The sequence below is a fragment of the Pieris napi genome, chromosome 6 (genome assembly GCF_905475465.1).
Source record: "Pieris napi chromosome 6, ilPieNapi1.2, whole genome shotgun sequence".
Classification (NCBI taxonomy): domain Eukaryota; kingdom Metazoa; phylum Arthropoda; class Insecta; order Lepidoptera; family Pieridae; genus Pieris; species Pieris napi.
In genome coordinates, this window is record NC_062239.1 from 11,715,938 (window position 1) to 11,730,887 (window position 14,950).

General features: G+C 34.7%; 1 protein-coding gene across 1 annotated transcript; it reads right to left on the reverse strand.

The window, feature by feature from the left end:
* Positions 1 to 15: 15 nt before the first annotated feature.
* On the reverse strand, positions 16 to 14,950 carry LOC125050695. The gene is made up of 14 exons (XM_047650698.1): positions 14,773 to 14,950; positions 13,696 to 13,891; positions 12,956 to 13,028; positions 12,352 to 12,479; positions 11,568 to 11,639; positions 9,432 to 9,515; positions 7,314 to 7,359; positions 6,282 to 6,451; positions 5,892 to 5,959; positions 5,548 to 5,680; positions 4,561 to 4,670; positions 3,320 to 3,413; positions 1,270 to 1,386; positions 16 to 160 (listed from the first exon to the last, which is right to left on the reverse strand). Exons 1-14 carry the CDS (start codon positions 14,923 to 14,925, stop codon positions 90 to 92), a joined length of 1,515 nt encoding a protein of 504 aa, XP_047506654.1. The 5' UTR covers positions 14,926 to 14,950; the 3' UTR covers positions 16 to 89.

The window sequence follows — 14,950 nt, forward strand, 5'->3', positions numbered from 1 at the left end:
TCCACTGTGGTGGAAAGAGACAGAGGAAGTGGAATCGGTTTCATTAAGGTGGGAAGTGACATAATCCAATAAAAAAAATATTATTTAATTCAAACATATCCAGTAGGTAGAGCTGCTTCATAACCAGTTCGTGGAGACGTCAGGGTCGGGATTTTCGTCACTGAAAACATATTATATTAGCAGGCCCAGTATATTAGAATATTCATTCATTCTACTGATATAGTAGTAATGTATTCTAAGACTTCATTAATTCACTTCACACACACGATTCACTTCACTCTCTTCTCCTTTCTCATGTGATAAAAACAGCAGTTCTCTTATAAATTTATAAGAAAATCTACGTACATAATTATATTTTTATATAATTACTAGATGACCCGGCAAACGTTTGTTTTGCCACGTATATTATTTCTAGGAAACATTTTTTTAGTTCAATAAAAATAATTATCTACATTCTACAATAGTAAAAATAGAGCTTGATTTATTATTATTTTAATAATAAATCTCGAATTGTGATCAAACTCTTATTTACTTGAGTCAGTCATATAATACATATGTATTATTATACAATACAATGTTAACAACTAATATTTTCTTTTATATAGCTTATTTTTGTATAGTTTCATAACACGACGTACATTACTAACCTACTCTAAAATTTCTCAGTAAGTAAATGTAATTCTTTGAGAAATAAAGTACCTTTGAACCGATATAATAGGCATGCAAATGTCATATCAATTATCAGAATGTCATAATAATCAGAACAGTTAATTATAATTGTTGTCAATACATATGATCTAAATCAGGGTTTCCCAAAATAGGTAATTTGATTGTTAAGGAAAATTCGAAAATTTATTTAAATTATTTGGCATTTTAATTTCAGTGTTTCATCAACAATTTCCTAGTAATTTCTTCCTTAAACCTATAATTTAAGTAACTTAAGTGAACAAGCACAACAACAAAAATGTTCAAAAATGTAAAATAATCTAAGCTGTGTATTATAATTTGTTTTTTTGTCATGATTGGAAATAAAACGGGCTTTATTATTATTATTATAAGTGATCAATTCAAATTTTCCTCGCTTCCCGCTCCCACGCTATAAGAAAAGCCTTTAAAAATTTTATCACCTACCCCACGAAAGTATTACATGGTAGTAATATTTTGCACTCTTGGTAATTTAAAATTTATCTCGATAATTTAAACTCCCCTTGAGTTTGTGAGTCGACTGTAGTTCTGAAATCTTTACCTATCCAAGAACTGTTAACTCACCTGTAGCCTTTTCATCTCCTGACTGGTATTGACGCATGGTGAAAACAGCATCCTTATAATTGCCGTACCCATCACATTCCAAATTTACATTTGTCCTGCACTTTTCACGGGCGCAATCTAAGCAAGCAAAACACATCTTTTTATAATGAAGTTAATCCGATGTTCGGAAGAAGAAGCGGCTCTTTTTTAAAGCGACGAATGTTTGCAGGGACACCATGTGTGGTGGTGAAAACTACCGTTTACCATCACCATACACTGTCATTTTATCCAATGGTTATTATGTGGGTTTGGGCTTTAATCCCTGATGGAGTTGATAAACTGTAGATTACCAACCTCTAAACTAATTTCTTAAAGGCTGAGTACATATTAGGTTGGGGAAAAAGTCTTTTCGCATTATAGTATGTATGAACTTGTAATAAAATCTCTTTGGCTATACTATATGTATCTGGCTGGTTTTGTTATCAAGGAAAGTTGAGATTTTAAAGAAGATAATTCCAAAATCAAATTAGGATAATGACTGTTTTTTATTTATTTTTCGTACCGTCAAGATGAGTGAATCGAATGAAGAAATTCGATACATTTTAAAATTTTACTACAAAAAAGGTCAAAATGCAACACAAGCCGCGAACATTTTTTGCGATGTTTATGGACCTAGTGCAGTATCTGTGAGAGTAGCACAAATTTGGTTTAAGCTTTTTCAATCCGGAAATTTTGATGTCAAAGATCCAAGTCGCTCTGGTCGCCCTATGACAGATAAAATGGATGCAATTTTTGAAAAAGTGGAGCAAGATCGGCATATCAGTAGTTACGACGTAGCTGAAGAACGGGGAATTGACCACAAAACAGTTTTGGCGCATTTGAAAAAAACTAGGTACACAAAAAAGCTCAATACTTGGGTACCTCACGAGCTCACTGTAAGAAACCTAATGAACTGTGTACTCATTTTTGATTCTTTATTACGACTTAATGAAACCGAACCATTTTTGAAGAAGCTGATAACTGATGATGAAAAATGGATCACGTACGACAAGAACGTGCGAAAAAGGTCGTGGTCAAAGGCCGGTCAGGCTTCACAGACTGTGGCGGAACCCAGGATAACTCGCAACAAGGTGATGCTGTGTGTGTGGTGGGATTGGAAGGGCATTATTCATTATGAGCTGTTACCACCAGGCAGGACCATCGATTCTGAACTCTACTGCTAACAACTGATGAGATTAGAGCAAGAAGTTGAGAGAAAGCGGCCGGAATTAATCACCAGAAGGGGTGTGGTTTTTCATCATGATAACGCTAGACCTCACACATCTTTGGCCACTCAGCAAAAACTAAGAGAGCTTGGCTGGGAGGTGATAATGCATCCGACGTATAGTCCTGACCTTGCACCTTCAGATTTCCACCTGTTTCTGTCTCTTCAGAATTCTTTAGGAAGTGTCAGGTTATCATCACGAGAGGACTGCCAAAACCAATTATCGCGGTATTTTGACCAGAAGCCCCAAAATTTCTTTAGCAATGGGATCATGTCCCTACCTAAATAATGGCAAAAAGTTATCGAACAAAATGGTACCTACATACTTTAGTTAAATGTAAATAAACTATATTAAAAAATGTTTTGAATTTTCTTAAAAAATGCGAAGAAACTTTTTCCCCAAACTATTATATATTATTTCTTTAAATTGTGTAGTAGTGATATACATATATTTACTTATTATAATTACATAGTTATTATAATATACTATAATAGTATAGTTTACAAAAAAAAAGGATTTAAAAAAAAACAACGCGACGCGTGAATGCCTGATGGAGTGTGTTGATGTATGTGAGTGAATGAGTGTGTGGGTGTAGCTGAGTGAACGAGCGAGTGTGTGGGTGTAGGAAATTAGTACGAATGAGTGTAACGTGAATAAGTGTGTAACTATAAGTTAAGTCACAGTAGCATCTCCAAAACTGCGAATTTATTTTAAATGTAGCCTGCAAACTGCGTCTGGCAAAGTCAGTTTAAGCTTACTTTTAAAGGGGATACACAATGTGTTAATACATTAAAAGTGTTTCATACCACAGTTCATATTAGACACCTCCACGCGTGGTACTTTGATGCCTTCTATAAAGGTGCCATCTTCCAGTGCGCAATAGCATACGAAACGTCGGCACTATACATATTACTTCTTTGAAACGAAAATAATAAAAACACAATCTTATACTCTAGACTAATATTATATATTGGAAACTAGTTGGCGCCTGGTACTGGTACCGGTGACCCCCAAGCTGGTGCTTTCCTCCCTGCCTGCATTAAAGGAACACTGCCACAAAGAACTTTTTAGTCTGAGTGAAGGGACACGGCCATACTATTTTTTCTAAAGAACAAGGGGAGGAGGCATTAGGCTCACTCATTTGCGGTAAATTTGGCGAATCAATCACCTTAAAACAACTCCAATTTTTTTTTCAATCGTTCTTTCTTTGGGAGCGTTCAAGTATTATATCACACAATTTTTGGAAATCATTGAAATTCTAAAAAACAGTTTGCGAAAGCGCTGATATTAAAATAACTACATCGAAACTGGGTTTCGTCAGATGACCTCATTAGAGTTCTATGTTACGCATGTTATACAATATGAAGTACAGTAAACCCCCTTATAACACGGTACTCTTAAAACTCATTTTAATATTACGCGATATCAGTCCTTATAACACGGGTATTCCCCTAAATAACGCGGGGATTGCACACGTTATATTTCTGGACCGTGACATTTATAATGATTTGTACGCACATAACATAGTTTTTTCTTAACGTGAATCATTTGTACATGACGCGACATATGGGGTCATACAAGCGCGTTATGCTGTAATACTCCTAAAACGCGTTTCGTTTAACGCGGAACTAATCTACCGTGTTATAGAAGGAAATACTGTACGTCATTTTCATCCATCTAAAGATTATTTGAACGATTCCAGTCGAATCGAAATTGGGTAACAATTTATGATTTGTGTTGAAAAAAAAACACAATGTTTCTCATCTTGTTCTTGCAAAGCAGCATGGGTACTATGTAATTTCCAATAACAGCAGATCCTGACGTCCACGCTAAGGTTTTTTACCGCGCGATCCCATTGCGACATAAACGAAAATTTAATTGTAAAGGACCAAAAGACAAAAACATCGGGTCATCTCTATTGGAAGTTACAGAATACCAATGCACCGTATGTTCTTCAACATAAACTAGTTTCAGATGAACACAACATGTCAATACTTAAAAAAATACATAAATTTTGATTGTTTTTTTTTTTAATTATTGTACATACCTGAACAGGGGCATACAACCACAAGGGAGTGCACTGTGGTGCATTGTAGTGTAGATGACCATCTCTTCCATATTTCTTCTTAAATTCTTTTATTTCTCGCTTGCAAGGTTCTAAATACATAAAAATCGAGTTGAGCATGACGTACAGGTCCGAGCTGTAACGAAAGTTCGGCGAAAATGCCACTAAGATAAATAGCACAAGAGGTCCCGCCGGCCAACGGGTTCCAACTCAACCATAAATATCATAAGAATAATTTATTGAAATCTCAAATGACGAAGAGTAAATTAAAATGCCACGTGTTTTTATTATCGAAGAAATAAATTTAAAAAATTAAATTTATGATTTGTATTGTTTTTCGACACATTTAATATTTTAATGACAATCAAATTCATTAAATTCCTAACATATCTTCCTTTTAAGTCTCGGAAATCTAAAGTTTTAGATTTGTATAAATATGAACAAGACTTAAAAATTAGACCTATTTTCAGCGTTAAATTAAAATTATAAATAATGGAGATAGAGTTCCGGGAGTTGAGAGTTTTTTATTGGAAATATCCTCTTCTTTCATAATCTTTTTTTGAAATTTCTTAAATATTAATAGTTTATTAAATATTGGCAAAAAACTAAATGCCATTTTTTTCATCTTTAATTGTTTATAACTTTTGCAATTTTTTATGTGTTAATACACGCTTTTGGCACATTTTTCTAAACGTCATTCCGGATCCAATGAGCTATCGCACAAAATTTTAAGAGCAGTATCTCTATTTTGTACCATTTTCAACTTGTAGACTAGACTATAGGTACTTTGTACGCACGCACTTTTTTTAAATGTATAATGTATATTAGCTGTAGGAACACGAAATAAATGAAAATAGTGGTAAGAGTGAATATAAGTAGAAGAATGAAGAAGAATATCTTGTTAACTCCTCCTAATATTTACCATAATATAATACAATAACGTTTCGTTATTCCATAATAAGTACTCACCATTAGCTTCATTCAGCCCCTCATCTCTCTTTCTACGTCCAGGATGTGTTTGAACAGTATGAATATCCTGACAGAGCCCCTGTCTGCAGACCAGTCCATCATCACAACCTGGTTCTAAGAACTCTTCTTCTACCTTTTATTAAATTAAATACATGTAAATAACGTAAGAATAATCATACTAAAGGAAAGACCACCGACTTAGCGTGCTTCAAGAAAAGTGCGTAACAATTTTTAAAAGGCCGGCAACGTACTTGCGAGCTCTCTCGCAATGTAAGTGTCTATGGGCGGTAACACTTAACATCAGGTAAGCCTCCTGTCTGTTATATAAAAAAAAAGAAAATCACCTCAGTTTCCTTTGAACCATTGACTATATGAACAGTTTTCTTGAATTCAGCACATTTCTCATTAAGTTCTGAAAATATTATGATTTTATACACATGCAGATTTTTCTATGTAATGATTACGAGACCCAAACAGGGCATGGGACAGACGCATTTCTACCCTTTATAGGCAGAGCTCTGACGTTAAAAAATATGAACAAAATCCCACCACCATATTGATATTTACATCTGTGAACGTCAATTCAAAACATTACAATTAGTAAACTACACAATTCCATTTACTATCTAAATCAGTTTAGCATTTCCAAAATTCATATGCAGCTTATTTTTTTTAATAACTATATACTTCATATCAGCTTAATTGTTAAATACACATTGTTAAAAGTTACTAACGTTGGTACGTGCTGCAACGACCACAACAATTGCACTGGTCCTTGTCTGGTAGGAAGGCGCCAGGTTTACAATCTGTTTCTTTAACCAAACCGCCCTGGCAGTCAAAACCACGACACGATATTGGGCAATCACTGCCTCCGCTGGGTGGGTCGTAGCGGAAGTTCCTTCGGCTACAATAAATTACACAGTTTAATAATTACAATTAATTATTACGCCTATTATTAATAGTAATAATTACATTACACCACTATGTGGAACCAGCTGCCCACTGAAGTATTTGCGAACCAATTCGACTTAGGGTCCTTCAAGAAAAGAGCGTACCAATTCTTAAAAGGCCGGCAACGCACTCGCGAGCCCTCTGGCATTGAGAGTGTCCATGGGCGGCGGTATCATTTAACATCAGGTGAGCCTCCTGCCCGTTTGCCCCCCGTTCTATAAAAAAAAAACCTATTTTACATTCGGGCACTGAGAACCAACGTCGGTTATAGTGTCTCTTAATTCTTCGTTAATTAAGTATTGTTTTAGGCGCCGAATATACGCTGGCCATTGCTTGGAACTCAAATTAAATGGTTCAATTTTTACAATCGACATTATGCACTTTTAAATCGTTAAATAAACCTCGTCGCCAAATGTTACGTCAATAAAAGGCAGGCTCGGAAGACAGACTAATTTATTAATTTAGATAGATGCTAAAATCACCTATAAGATTTAATGTTTGCATTTCTTAATCTATTTTATAATTGTAATGTTTCCCTTAATATATTGTGCATGTACTGCGTATTTTATCAGTCGTGTGTTCTGTAAAGGCCGATTTACATTATCTTAGTGTTTAGGAGAGTGCTTTAGTACAACTTGAAAGGCAAGTTCTTTAGCGTAGCGTTTACATGTTTCAACTAAAGTACTATCCTAAAGCACTCTCCTAAACACTAAGATAATGTAAATCGGCCTTAAGTGTTACGTGTTCCGTTAGTGTGCCATTTTAAAATATTTAAATGAATACATTAGGATAGGTAGCAAAACAAAAGTTCTTACAAGTTTAGAGTTTCATTTGGCAGAAATGGTACGTTGACTGGAACACCTGAAATCATATTAAGAAATTATTATAAGACAGACTATATATGACTTGTTACCATAGTTATAATACGTAGTTCACGTTTTATAAAACCGAATTGAAGCAAATAAAAATGCTAGTACGGGAGGTAGCAACGTTTGAAAAAAAATAATTTTAGGTCAGCTGATTTTGTGATATGTCTTCCTTCTTGCACTTCCGGTTAGAGTCTGGGCAATCTGGCTGGCGGTAGTGGTTGCGTTCATTAGTGCGCATCCTATCTGTCCAGCTAAAAATCCTGGATTTTAAAAGCATTTTAAGAAGCGTAATTTTTAATTTTTCGTTTTTAAATACGTCTACCTGACATACTTTTTTCGTTGCCAGACATTTTTCACGTTGCTAACTATGTGCCAGACGCGATTTTAAGTTTTTTTTTTCAAAAAATTTTAGCCTTGAATTAAAATGTAAAAGTCATGAAAAGTTTTGCAGTATAATGCTTGTAGTACGAGCATAAAAAGGAACAAGGCTTAACAATCGAATTAATGTCTGGCAAATTCATTTTTAGTTTTTCTTGGATTTAAATAACATAATATTAAAATTACAGACATTCTAAAATACTTTGAAATCTTTATGAAAAAAAAAATTAAAATCGCGTCTGGCACATAGTTAGCAATGGGAAAAATGTCTGGCAATAAAAAAAGTATGTCAGGTAGACGTATTTAAAAAGGAAAAATCAAAAATTACGCTTCTTAAAATGCAATGCTTCATCATACTGCAATACTTTTTCATTTTAATTCAAGACTTAACAATCGAATTAATGTCTGGCAAATTGATTTTCAGTTTTTCTTATATTTAAATAACATAATATTAAAATTACAGACATTCTAAAATGCTTTGAAATTTTTATAAAAATACAACTTAAAATCGCGTCTGGCACATAGCAACGTGAAAAATTTCTGGCAACAAAAAAAGTATGTCAGGTAGACGTATTTAAAATCGAAAATTTAAAAATTACGCTTCTTAAAATGCTTTTAAAATCCAGGATTATTACCTGGACAAATAGGATGCGCATTAATGAACGCAACCGCTACCGCCAGCCAGATTGCCCAGACTCTAACCGGAAGTGCAAGAAGGAAGACATATCACAAAATCAGCTGACCTGAAATTCTTTCTCGAAAACGTTGCTACCTCCCGTACTAGCATAAAGGGGCGGATCTACTTAAGGGCTTTTTGGGCTGCAGGGCAAAGGGCCCCAAGTCCCCACTGAAAACAATAGGCCTATTTTGAATTAAAAAATCCAATTATAAGGTAAGGTTATTCCTAAGATCTATCAATACACGTGTGATGTGCGTCTATCGAACGGAACGGGGAATCCCCGTCGCTTGTTTTCAGTCGGTGTATTTTTCTGCTTGTGCGTTTGGTGGCGTGGCGTGGCGTACGGGGAAGTCTCCCGTAATAGCCCAGAGCCCCAAAAATTCACAATACGCCGGCCGCATATAGATAAAACAATATAAGAAATAACGTCAGATTCCACTGGATCGATTCAATTGGCGGAAAGTAGAACAGAAATACAGAAAGCGCTGGAAGTTCTCATTTCGGAGACCAAGACACGGAGTCAGTGTGAGTGAGTAACATTATTATATATTATATACTAGATGACCCCGTGAACTTTGTATCACCAACATATGTTTGTGTCAAAACGTTTAAAACAGACCAAAGAGATCGGACCTCATACCGCAGACTACATACTAATACTATGAAACATATATCTAAAAGAATCTACAAATACATGACAACCAAGTGACAATTTTTTATTTCTGAAAAGACGTCAAAATTTCCAGCTAAGAACAGTTTTTATTAGGTTATTATATATTATAGAGAGATTTTATTATTAAAATTCAATTGTCGTTTTAAGTATTTTTCTTTAATTGTTATTTACGTTTCCCACCGTTTAAACCTTCCCTGATCTTTCACAAATACTTCAAGATCATAATTAGCCAAATCGGTCCAGCCGTTCTCGAGTTTTAGCGAGACTAACGAACAGCAATTCATTTTTATAAATATAGATTTGACAAAAGACTTTCTTAACTGAAATAACTTACATCTACGCAATATTTTATCACATCTCAGAGCCCTGTACTCTTGTTCAGGGTGGCCCCAGTACGGATTACATCCAGCGCGAAAATCTGTAAACAAATATAGACTAGATAAAGATAGAATAATACTATTTATTTATAAATAATCTTACAGCTACACATATACATTTAAAAATAAAAGAAAGCAATGAGACAATATACAATATTACGAAAACAAAATATATTAAACGGAAAACATTTATTAAGTACATTTATTAAGTACATTTATAGATTTTAAAAAAATGTGCGTGTACTAGTGTACACACGTTAGAAGTGAAACTTCTTTATGACCTTATTTTTCGAAAAATTATCTATATGCAACTTTACAGAAATTGGTTAAATAAAGTTACATTAGATAAAGTTTAATAAAAGGCTTTTAATATCACAGACTTGAATACAAATAATACAATTATTTCATTTTACCTTATTACCACTAAGATTATTACAGAATTTCATAAATTGTAATAGAATTTTTAGTATCATTGTTATCGTTATTATACCTTTTTGTTATTAATGGTTTAGAATCTCTTTGAATCAACCCTGGTAGGGACAAGAAAAAGACGCGCGTAACGGTCAAATGTGACGCGTAACCGAAACATGTGACGCGTAACCGAAAAATGTGACGCGTAACGAAAAAATGTTACACAAAATTTTTTTCCAACCCCGATAAAGAAGTTTTACTTCAAAAAGAAAACTGAAATTAAACATTAAACAAACAACTTAATATAAAAAAAGTTAAATAGTACTACTTCTAAATAAAGTAAAAGACTTCCCGTTTCTTAAAATATGTGAAGTGGAAAATATCATCTTCATAAATTGTATTATAATTGTACAACCCGATGCATGTTCGTGTACGTGGCACATGGAACAATTGTGAATATCTTGTCGCATACGGGAGGTTCTTAAAGATATTAATGACAGTAAATCTATTAAGAATAGCATGCAAAAATAATAAATCTTGCTGACACTGCCGACATTCCAATGCAATATTTGTAAGAATCTGCGTAACTATTGAAATATTGATACTGTTTAAAACTAAGGAATTGCACAAACTTCTTAAAGTTATACTTCTTTAGGCGCGTTAGGGGAAAATGATGAGAGTAAATTTTTACGATGCGCGCGCACACGTTCACAAATACCAACAACCGCACACCGTCACAAAAAATCGACACCACACACCGTCACAAAAAACCGACACCCTTAGTTATCAACTTTTTTTTTTGGGATATTTAAATAAACTTTATATAGCAAGATAATGCGTTATAATAAAACCTTTAATGTATTGTACCTTTTTTTCTATTGTTAGTGTCGTTTTTTCTACAAACGTAGAGTAACATTTTTGAAAAGATTTTTATCTTATCACGCCAAAGAAGTATTACTTCTTACGCGTGTACACTGTACATAAGTACACAAACGTTTTTATTTGTATATTTTCTACATCTTTAATATAGTATGGAGGCCAGAAGAATTTTTTTTTTTTTTCGTGGGGATATGCGTTACGCATACCCTCCCGCGGCACGGTTGACCTGGTGGGGAAGGGTTATGTGGGACTCGCTTTTGTGCACATCCACTAAAACCCCACGGCGCCACCAGCAATCGCCCGGGGCAGGACACGGTAACAGCGTAGCCTTGTCCGCATCCAGCCACGCGATCAGCCGTTGATGTGGAATGGACCTTGGCACAGCAAGGGCCTTTGACATCGGCCAATTCACCTTGTTTTATAAAGCTGGGGGAGGCCGGGTACAATCCTTGCAGGGATGCTACCGCATCCCTTCTTTTGGACGCATGAGCCCCTGTTCCTCCGCTGGAGCCACTGCGTGCCCAGTATTACACACAGGATTGCACGGTGCAACGGCGACGCTGTGGTCTCCTACGACGACGCGGGTGGGCTGCAGGGTCATCCTCCCTGGCCCTCTCCGCCTCTTCCTTATGGTGCATGATAGCTTCACAGAATCTCTGGAAGATTTCCCACATGCCGTCACTGTCCGAGCTTGTAACTGCTACTCTCACAAGAAGAAAACATACTCTAACACACTTCTATAGACTCTTATTTCTAGTCCAACTTTCTATTTCTCTAATCACTGTTTGCTGAATACAACTCACCTAGAGTCGTCACCGGTAGGAATTCGTCCGCATCAAAATTATATTCGTCTTCAACGCACGATTGGTCTAATTCTAAAAAAAACATTTGTATATATTTCTTTTATATTTAAGAACATTTTTCACCTCTATATTTGCTTTCAAACTCAAATTCAAAATAACTTTATTCATATAGGTAACCAAGTACACTTATGAAGTTCAACAGAAAAGATGTTAAACTGATTATAAATTTACACATACTACCAGTTTGCAAGTCTAGGGCGTAGAGCGAGCAAGAAGAACTGGCAAGAAACTCTCCGCCACTCTTTTTATCGCCAAGTTTTGTCATACAAATTGTTTGAACTGGAGCAAATGGACAACGCGATGTTACTCATTAGCCATAATTATTGTATAGGCGAGATTGTAATTCATGTTAAGTCGCACTCTCTTTTGTGAACTTTTTTGTAGGAAAAATGTACCGTAATTGTCATATATTTTAGAAATAAATGGTAACTTGTACTCTAGAAAATGTATAAATTATGTGGTGTACATTAATAAGTAAATAAGAAAATATCGATCTTTGATCTTTCATAAGTTTCCAACTATAATCCTCCATCAGTTCCAGCAGCAGAAAGCTGTTCAATCTTTACATACAATGCTTTTTAATTCTTCTTCCAATAATAAGTGTTCGAACCCCCATTGAACGAGCTATATATTTTTATACATTGTTATAAAATTACTTTATATTATTCTTAGGTTCTATCTTTCAGGTTATATTTAAAAGTAAATATTTTAATTATTAAATTACCTCGATATAACACACACTCATCACAGCAACGACATTGTGAATAATCGGCAGGTATAAACATGGCCCGCCATTTTCCATAAATCTTATCACAGTAACTTCGATGTTCTGCTGGTTGGACCCGACGTTCTCTGTATAAAATAAAACGTCCAAAGACAGAAACAGTTTAATATTATCTAAATGAATGAAGAAAAAAATAATCTTAACAATTGTTTATTACTTTTAATAAAGCAATTCTTTTCAAATGCCTAGTAGGATGCGTTCAAGTATTACGTCACGCAATTTTGGGAGATTATTGCCCCCCCCCCCCCCATGTAACGCGCCATGTTCATACAAAATATTACATCATACAAAGACGCTGAGTGGTAGTGTCTGTAACGCAAATTATCTTTTCTGTTTTACACTGTTTTAACTGACATACTGTGTCTTTTCACTACAGCGTAAACACAGTTTGACAGAAGACGAGAGAGTACTTTAAAAGAATGAGTGACTGCTTCAGTAAGAGTAAAGTGGCCCTTTTTGGGCTTGGTTTAGATTTAATCGGTTTTAGACAAAGTCAATCAATTGTCTTTGGAACTTTTAGATTCTAGAGTTCAGAAGCGCTTACCTGCATGAATCTCTAAAAAGCTCACATTCCGTGTAGTTACTGTAGCGTGGACACTGAGGGCATAGTTGAAAATCTAAAAATAAAAGAAAAAGAATTAATTTTTGTATATGTATACTAAATAATATAAAAACTTTATGTCAAAACTGGCGTCCATGCGTCGGGTTGTCTCTCTCTCTCTAAAATATGGAGAGGGAGCCGATGGATGGCCATGCGTCATACTCGAAAACGGGTGCTACTTGTGGTGACTGGTCGGACTTGGATTCGTGTATGCGGTGATGTAAGTTATTTCGACTATGTATTTGCGTGTTGTTCCCACGAGAATGTAAGAGCGTGCTCCTTTTTCACCATGTCTCCTGCTGATAGAGGACAAATCTTTGTTGACTTGAGACGTCATGTGGAACATGGTGTAATGGTTGCAGCTCCTTACAAACGATGTGTAAAAAAAATGGCGATTAAAAAGAGTGGCGGCGAGTTTACTACCAGTTCTACGCCCTTGATTTGAGAACTGGCAGTAAATGTACAATTATAAGTATTTAATGTATATTTCTTTTTTGGCGTTTATAAGTGTACATTATGTTACCTATATGAATAAATGATTTTTGATTTTATGGTAACACATTCTATGCCAATTTACAGTACTCCTCTTTTTTGCATAGGGTTAAGACTACTATGTGTACTATTTGTACTGACTTATACGTTACATTGAGTAACTTATAGCAGCAGCTAAAAAATCAATATACCATAGGTACTTCTACAGATGGGTCTTACAACACGCCGACTCGGGAAATGCACTATGGATTTCTCGGGGCTGCTCTGTTCGCACTTTTCATAGTCTATGCCCATTTCGTTGTTCCTGACCAGAGACAGCATTTCCGTTTCCCGCCAAAACTCGCTCGTATCTTCTGCTTGGTTTATTAACATTATGAAGGGAAGAAACTGTAAATATTATAAATGACTATACTAATTGACGTTATTGTAACGTAAAGTAGAAATTTATGGAAGCGATGTGTGCCATCACATTATTAATAATTGCTAAGGATTTTTACTTACCTACTGGAATTAATAACTTTTTATTTGAAATTACTTTAATAACCTTTTGGACGTGGACTGGGAATATCATGAGATGGAAAAAAAGAAAAATGGACAAAAGACGTTGTAGAATGGTATCCCAGAGATGAGAGAAGGACAAATATAAGAATTGACTATAATGATATGACTTATAATGTAAGTTCTATGTAAAATTCCTATTAAGTCAACGCCATTGTGGCAGAATATGGGATTTAGATTGTACCACCATAAAACTTTTGTACCATATTCTTGCAGATAAATTATTATATAAAAGAGGCCGTCAAATAAAGAGATGGGGAAACGAGCCAAATGGATGGAGAAGATCAGGTCGTGAAAGTGAAGAGGGATTCCCTCTTCACTTACACATATTACATATTCATGTCGGAAGACAACCTGGCTTCTTGTCCGGACAAATTTTTGTTAAAATTATGTAAACATAAGGTGACCAACTATACTCATTTACTAAGTTTTGTAATCATTTTCGCAAACCGTACTCTTTCAAATCCTGTACTCTGAAAGTAATTATTTGTATAATTTTATACTTATTTGTATTTCTAAAACATTTTTTTAGATTATTTTATACATCAAAATAAAGTTTTTATCGTTTTTTCTTCTTTTTTTATCTATGAAATTTTTGCAAAGCGTACTCATTTTGAACAAATAATAGTTGGTCACCTTAGTGGCTAAAGCCTTAAAGACTTTTATTATCATTATAATAATCTTTAACTTATTATATTTTTTCTCATTACCTTTAAATCTTCTGTCAGCTGAGTCGTTACATTCTCAGCGTTATTTTGTTCCAATGATAAAATAGGTACCATACTTTTTGCATGGTTGGCATAAATATTGATGAAAAATTGCAAAAATACGAAAAACATCACAGACATTGTTTTTTTTGACATCTGATTCACTTTCTTCTTTTCACAG

What these genes read in the sequence shown, in the direction of transcription:
- LOC125050695 (XM_047650698.1), bottom strand. Translation starts at nt 14,925, where the DNA reads ATGTCAAAAAAAACAATGTCTGTGATGTTTTTCGTATTTTTGCAATTT. An exon ending in AGCTGACAGAAGATTTAAAG is followed by an intron (nt 13,892 to 14,772) that starts GTAATGAGAAAA and finishes TAATATTTACAG; the next exon opens with TTTCTTCCCTTCATAATGTT. An exon ending in GGTTGTATGCCCCTGTTCAG is followed by an intron (nt 3,414 to 4,560) that starts GTATGTACAATA and finishes TAATATGTATAG; the next exon opens with TGCCGACGTTTCGTATGCTA.